At 32.0% G+C, this 7,557-nt stretch overlaps 1 protein-coding gene across 1 annotated transcript; it reads left to right on the top strand.

The window, feature by feature from the left end:
• Positions 1-496: 496 nt before the first annotated feature.
• Positions 497-5,144, top strand: LOC148614788 (complement C1q tumor necrosis factor-related protein 3-like). The gene is made up of 3 exons (XM_088589158.1): positions 497-674; positions 2,581-2,652; positions 4,703-5,144. Exons 1-3 carry the CDS (start codon positions 548-550, stop codon positions 5,110-5,112), a joined length of 609 nt encoding a protein of 202 aa, XP_088445284.1. The 5' UTR covers positions 497-547; the 3' UTR covers positions 5,113-5,144.
• The last annotated feature ends 2,413 nt before the right edge of the window (positions 5,145-7,557 follow it).

Genomic DNA, 7,557 nt, shown 5'->3' with positions numbered 1-7,557 from the left:
ATAGTATACGTCTGGTTGGTGAGACCATGCTCCAGCGGAGGCTTTAGTTCCTTTCAGAGCAGCTTTTGTTAGATTTCTTATCCGCCTTAAATACATAAAAAAAAGTGGCAAATGAAATATTTGATATTGGTGATAATTACAGGTTGCCTTTTTGTTTGACTATGAATTCGTGGACGGAACTTATCACAATAAATTATCAAATTAGTTGATGAAAATGTCAAGAATCGTGTTTCCAACAAGTTATACACAAGTACATCGTATCGTTAAGTACAGAAAGTTAAAGTGACTTTCTTGCTATATCTGTATTAACCTTTAAATGGCTATTTTTCGAGATCCCCAATATTTTCCAAATCTTTCTCTGTCTATTTATTATTATACATTGTTCTAATAAAATGAATTGCTTAAATTTGTATGAAACATTACCGCCTCAAACGGATATTAGAAACGGAAATCTCCTGTCCTTCATCTCCGGTGGTTATTCCGTTTTATGTTAATATCAAAGTATTGCGAAGTAAAGTATCCCATCACTACAGACAAGGAAAGTAGAATGCAGTCCATCATGGTCTCTAAATGTAGTTTAGTGATGTTGGCCTTCTTTAGCGTATTTTCGTTTGGTTCATCAAGTGACAAAACTCATCTCGGTTTTTCCAGAGAAGGCAGTATAAAAGCTTCAGGTACGTTTGCTATCCTTCGTTTCGCTCTGATTCTGCTTTATTCTTTGCCATGACTTTAATGTTTACAGATGTCGCAAAATCAATAATTGAATTTAAGTGTCAACTTAAAAATTATTGTTTACTTTAATATAAGAACATTCTCTACATTTCTCTTGTTTTATTCGAATTCTTATTTATGCTATATATATATTTGATTGTTTTAAATTTTCATGATTTTAGTTTATTATTAACAAAGATATATCTACATATACACATACAAAGAGTAATCAAGGGAACAAAGGTTATAGCGGTAATCAAAAGAATGTAATCCAGGGACAAAGACCAGACATGGAAAACAAACATACACTACAAAGAACATAAAGTAACTACAATCATACCTACAAAGTAACAAAAGTAAATGAGCAACTCGGACTCCACTAAAAACTGGGAGCATGGACCAGATGCACCGGTAGGGTAAGCGTCCTCTGCTTTTTTAGAAACACCCGCCGAGTTGCTCACAAAAAGTCAATTCCGGGATAAACAAACGAGGAAAGGAAAACTATGACCCGTTGAATAAATCAGTTTTCATGGTGCAGATGGATACATCATAAAGGTCCACGAGTTCATGATGACGACCATATAACTTCTGTAGTGAGGACTTCAATCTTGTAGCAACATAACCCTGTTCAGAAGCATATTTCGTAGAGTTCTAGCGCGATTCAGTCTAGATAAAGTCTGTGTAGTTACGGCAAGCTCTTGCATAACGTATGAGTTGTGATATGAAAACTCCATACGCAGGTGCTGAAGGGATGTAATTAATTATTCCTTCTAAATTAAACTAATTAACGTATTATTTCTAAAACATACTCTGTCGAACGCAGTATTTGGTTATGGTATGTGTCATCGTCGTTTTGAAATAATTAATTACAAATTGAAGGACGGAGCGTTTGACATTTATTGTGAAGGGGTCCTTATCACCCAATATCCCCGAATATGCAACTTTACATCAAATAATATTTTTTATTATTATTTTTTTTTAACAAATTTGATACATACAGGAAATTACCCCGTATGATTCCAAGTCATCAATTAAAAATGAAAACTGACATCAACTCGCCATGACTTGGTACTGTCGAAAATAATGATCGATTGAACTCCAGAAAATTCTGTATTGAACGGCATTAAGTTTTAGACCACCTGCTTAAAATGTACCCCCCCAAAAAAAACAAAAAAAAAACCAAAAAAAAAAAACCCCAAAAAAACCAAAACCAAAAAAAAAAACAACAAAAAAAACCAAGAAAAAAATCAAAAACAAAAAACAAAACAAAAACAAAACAAAAAAAAAAAACCAAACGAAAAACAACAAAACAATGAATAGAATAAATAAAAATAAAAATGAAGCAAAACATAACAAAACCAAGAACAAAAATCAACTTTTGTCTGTACATCATTACATTTTAAATGTCATTATGTAAAGGCAACACTTTTTTATTTGTTTTCTTTTAATTTTTTTTAAAACTTGGAATCATACGGGGAAATTTCCTGATGTAATGTTCTGTTAAAAGATACTCTGTAAAGAATGGAATTTATGTACATTAAATTGTACAATATTACAAACAAATAAATGTTGGTAACCCTGCATTTGACGCCAGTATGTATCAAATTGGTTAAAAAATATAATTATAAAAATAGTGGTATTGTAGACAAACGCGATTTCCGCAAGAGACGAAAAAAAAAAAAAAAAAAAAAAAAATGCACCCCCCCAAAAACCCCCCAAAAAACCAAACAAACGAAAAACAAAAAGAAATCTATACGAAATAACAATAACAATAACTAAAAGAGGAAGTCATTCAGTATTTTCTATTTATGATTGCCTTTTTGTATGCTTTAATGTATTGATTAAATAATTTTGATTACATGATCCCAGAGGATTCCATTGAGGATGTCATAAGTATTAGTCAGATGCTCAAAAAACTGAAGAATCTTACTGGATGCGCAGGTAAGAATTTTTTTATGAAAAAGATATCAATTACCGCATAATTATTTATCGAGAAATACTTTATGAAATGAAAGTTCTACACTTGAAAGAGTAATCAAGGGAACCAATGTTATAGCGGTAATAAAAAGAATGCAATCCAGGGACAAAGACCAGACATGGAAAACAGACATACACAACAAAGAACATAAAGTAACTACAATCATACATACAAAGTAACAAAAGTAAATGAGCAACTCGGACTCTAATAAAACAGGGAGCATGGACCAGATGCACCGGTAGGGTAAGCGTCCTCTGCTCTTCTAGAAACACCCGCCGAGTTGCTCATAAAAAGTCATTTCCGGGATAGACAAACGAGGAAAGGAAAACTATGACCCGTTGAATAAATCAGTTTTCATGGTGCAGATGGATACACCATAACGATCCACGAATTCATGATGACGACCATAAAACTTCTGTAGTGAAGACTCCAATCTTGTAGCAACATAACCCTGTTCCAGAAGCCTATTTTGTAGAGTTCTAGCGCGATACAAAACGTCTGCGTAGTTTCGGCAAGCTCTGGCATAACTTATTAATTGTGATATGAACACTTCATACGTAGGTGCTAAAGGGATGTTGCCACAGATGAAAGGAAAGTTGACAATTCAGAATGAAAAGTCATCACGTTTGTCGTAAAGTTTGGTCAATAGTTTTCCTTTATCGTAGATTTCTATGTGTAGGTCAAGATATGAGGCTGACTTCACAGTGTCTGTAGTATCCTTTATCTCAAGTTCTTTTGGGTAGATGCCATGTATCAAACCCCCGAAATTAGGATTGTTTAAATATAATGCATCATCTATATAGCGGAAGCTGAGATTAAAGGATCTAGCTTGACGATATTCTTTCTTTCGAATCAGATCAGCTATAAAGTCAGACTCATAAGACTGAAGGAATAGGTCAGCAAGTAAAGGAGCACAATTTGTTCCCATTGGAAATTGGAATGCCGACCGTTTGTTGAAAAACATGTCCAAATATGTTGTCGATTAGAAATTCCAGCATTTTGTAAACGTTTGGAATGATTTGGAATTATTTCTTACAAAGAATGAGGAATCTCTACCAAGAACTATAAACTCAACCTTAAAGTTAAAATGCTCGTAACACGTGATGGTTATGTTTTGCTTGACGTATGTTGTTTCCAAGCTACACGTTTACTTTCTTACTAACCGCTGCAGACAAGCCTTTCGAAATTCTCGGACATTATTCAAATCAAACATCGTTTGACAATCGGATAACGTCACGTAAACTCACTTTTTCCCGACTTTGCAAGATTCTTGCATTTTCTGAGATGACTCGCTGAAGCGTCTAGAGTTAATTTCGAACACCTGACGCTGTTCGGAGCTTGATGTCGTTCCATTTCAATTACAGAGCTCACAAAAGCTGTCTACTATTTTCGGTGTTTTTATTTTTTACATCATCCAATTTGTATCGAAAACAACAATGATATCTAATTTAGTCTGAGGTACTGAAGGTATCGTACTTGTGTACAATTGCCACGTGGATTCAGTCCTTTACCTGTTTTCGCTACTTTGCATCCCATTGGCTATGTAAGGGTTGAAGCTAAGTTGGTATTGAGTGAAGTGTTGAGTCAGTCATAAATTTCATTATAAAGAAAATGACCAATTTACTTATAAGAGGTGAACATGCTCCTGTGTACCTCAAAGAACGAAAAGAGGTGAACATGCTCCTGTGTACCTCAAATAACGAAAAGAGGTGAACATGCTCCTGTGTACCTCAAATAACAAAAACATTAATATTTGAATGATGCAAACTTTCTTTAGCGGTTCAGAATTTATTAATATTTTAGTTAATAAATTATCAATTAATAAATTTATTTATTTCGAGTAGTTTATACGCTTTAGATCTTGAGTTAAACAGTAAAATAATTGACAAACATTAGAGATAAATGATATGGCATATTTGATAATATCTCGTTTTTAATAAATATTATCACCAAGACAAAAAAAAATCAATAGTTCACCAATTGAACACACAATGTTTTTTTATATCCAATTAGATGAAGAGAAACAGTTTACAATGATTGCCTTTACTGCTGTTATGACAATAAGCTATAGTTTAGGGAGTGGTGAAAAAGTACCTTATAACAACGTGATTTCTAACATTGGTCTCGGGTATGACGTCACGAACCGGATTTTTACAGCCCCAACATCTGGAATTTATACAGTTTCAGTATCCATGATGGCAAAACCAACAAACAGTGTTCATTTGAAACTTATGAAAGATGGAAATGAGATCGTTCGCTTGTGGACACAAAAGGATCGATATGAGCTTTCATCACAAACGGTCAACATTCCGTTATACAAAGGCAGTCAAATTTGGGTACAACAGTTTTCAGGATCTATTCTCCACAATTCTGAACCCTTCAACGTGTTTTCTGCCGCATTGATAGCAGAAGGATCAGTTTAATTTAAAGACAATAATAAAGGGATTAAGTATTACTGGTATTTTTTTATCTTTTCTTTCTTTCCTTTTTGTTTTATTTTATTTTATTTTTATTTTTCATTTTTTATTTTTTATTTTATTTTATTTTATTTTATTTTTTTTTTGGGGGGGGTTTCCATTAATTCACTATTCCAAATATAATACTAATAATTGATTACTAGTATTTGTTTGGAGCTAAATATATTAAATTTTCATAGAAAGAAATACTACCAACAAAAGTTTCTTGTTTTGTTTATTTTTACTGGTACTATAATAAACTTTGACTCGAGTCAAACATCAAATAATACGTTACATACAAACATTCAAACGTATCCAAAGAATAATAGAGAGAAAATCATTAAAATTAAAAAAGTGTGTATAAACAAACACCGAAATATTAAAAAAATTTACAAAAAGTGACTGAAGTAAATTATTTATTTCAATTCCTCTCATAGTAAGCACTGTGGCAGTATAATCAGTTTTGACGAATAAATGAAATGAAAGACCCATGCAGAGGGTGGCACATGTCAAATTTTATTTCCAAAAGCTTTTATCTAATAGAAATCTCAAACTTTGAATGTTTATTTGTAATTATCTAAAATGGTAACTTAAAGTAAAAAATAATTACTAACAAAGCAATAAAAATCTTTCAAATAAATGTAAACAACTCTTTTTTCTGTTCAAAGTTTAGGTTTTTCGGTGTATTTTATATGCTAGTGATTATATAGAGTTACAAGTTATTTACATGATATACGTATTGATTACTATTATGTTGCCCCAATAAATATACCCTAGGATTGTCTGTTTTTTTATCACAAAATTAATTCCCTGATTACGTCAACGAACAATTATTATGAAGACTTTACCAGGGGAAATGGAACATGAAACAAAAGATCAGGGTATTTGTACACATTTACAAATTTTACTTCAGTAGATGTTTTAGAAAGGCAGAAGACACTTACACTACTGGTGCATAACTGGTCTATATAATCCCAGGTTTTAGTGGATACCACATGCCCATTTATTTATGAGTTGCTGTTTGTATTCGTTTAGAAAATTTTAGTTTTTTTTTATCAAGTTTTGAATATTTGTCTGGTCTAGTATTTGTCCCATGGTAATAAATATTATGATCCTCCATTTTTTTGCAGTCACTTTTCTTTATCTGTAACACATAAGAGAGAGAAAAAAATAAAATCCATCAATACAGTCATCGTTTACCATGTGAAATCAATCTAAATCATACCAAATTATAGGAGGTATATTAATCTCGAATTTATCAGGTAATTTCGAGCCAAAAACAAAAACAAAACAAAAACAAAAAGAAAAACAAAACAAAACAAAAAAAAAAAAAAAGAACAAATAGAACAAAACAAAAAAACAAAACAAAACAAAACAAAACAAAAAAAAACAAAAGATTTATTTAACTTAAAAAAAAACATTCGTTTTTATTTTCCCTTAACATGTTCAATAAAACTTTAGCATCCTTAAACTGATCATATCAAGAATATTCTACTTATATGATATGACAAAAGGTATGGTGAATACGTCAAATAGACAACAGCCCCACCAAGATGAAAATATCAGCCCAAGGCACCAATTGGTCTTCAATGAACGACGAACAAACTCTCATACCACAGGGCAGGCTGCAGTTGCCCCCAAAACATCATTATACATAGGTACATCGAAAGAGTTGCCCAAATATACTCAACATGAAACTAAACTAAAGGTGAAAACGGAAAAAGACATACAAAGGCCAGAAATTCCTGACTTGGGTCAGGCGCAAAAATTGCTACTGGTTTAAAGTACTGTAGTGTGGCCAAGTCTTTATTTTTGGTCTAAATATGTGTATATCTAATCAGACAATTGGTTATGTATAACATTAGCAAACAATTTTTCGGTTGTATAATGATATCATCCTGTCTTCGTCGTTGTTGCCGTATGTTAACTTTCGTCTATGTACGATAATTTATCTTATATTAGGAGTAAAAAATATCCGATCTTTTAGAAATTTTAACACCTGGTTCCTAGGGACATCTCTGGTCCGATTTCGAAACTAAAAAAAAATGGATTCCTTATAAAAATTTATGTCTGCATTTTTCAATCAATTTCAAATATCTTTTTCAGGTGATAATGGACCAAAGGGGACATACCCTTAACAATCGACTTATTCATTTTTGGTCCAATTTCCAAATATTTCATGTTTTTTTTAATTCCTTATGGAAATCCTTGCAATTTTTGTTTTATTTTCAATCAAGTTACATAACACATGACAATTCATAAATATTATATTTCATGGGAAGAAAGCCTCTTTAATTTGTTTTATCATTTTCAAATCTTTTATCCCGTAGTTAATGACATTGAAATACTGTAAAAAAAAAACCCAACATTTTTTTAGCATTTCATATGCATTAGCAAGAGTTTTGGGTTCAT

Source organism: Perna viridis, chromosome 6, assembly GCF_037379345.1.
Source record: "Perna viridis isolate PV_CMFRI_1.1 ecotype Kerala chromosome 6, ASM3737934v1, whole genome shotgun sequence".
Classification (NCBI taxonomy): Eukaryota; Metazoa; Mollusca; class Bivalvia; order Mytilida; family Mytilidae; genus Perna; species Perna viridis.
Note: the sequence above shows the minus strand (reverse complement) of the source record. Positions and strands in the feature narration are given on the sequence as shown.

Bases quoted from the DNA above. Each gene is read 5' to 3' on its own strand.
- LOC148614788 (XM_088589158.1), top strand. From the start codon at position 548: ATGCAGTCCATCATGGTCTCTAAATGTAGTTTAGTGATGTTGGCCTTC. The intron at 675-2,580 runs GTACGTTTGCTA...ACATGATCCCAG, and splicing joins AGGCAGTATAAAAGCTTCAG to AGGATTCCATTGAGGATGTC. The intron at 2,653-4,702 runs GTAAGAATTTTT...ATATCCAATTAG, and splicing joins GAATCTTACTGGATGCGCAG to ATGAAGAGAAACAGTTTACA.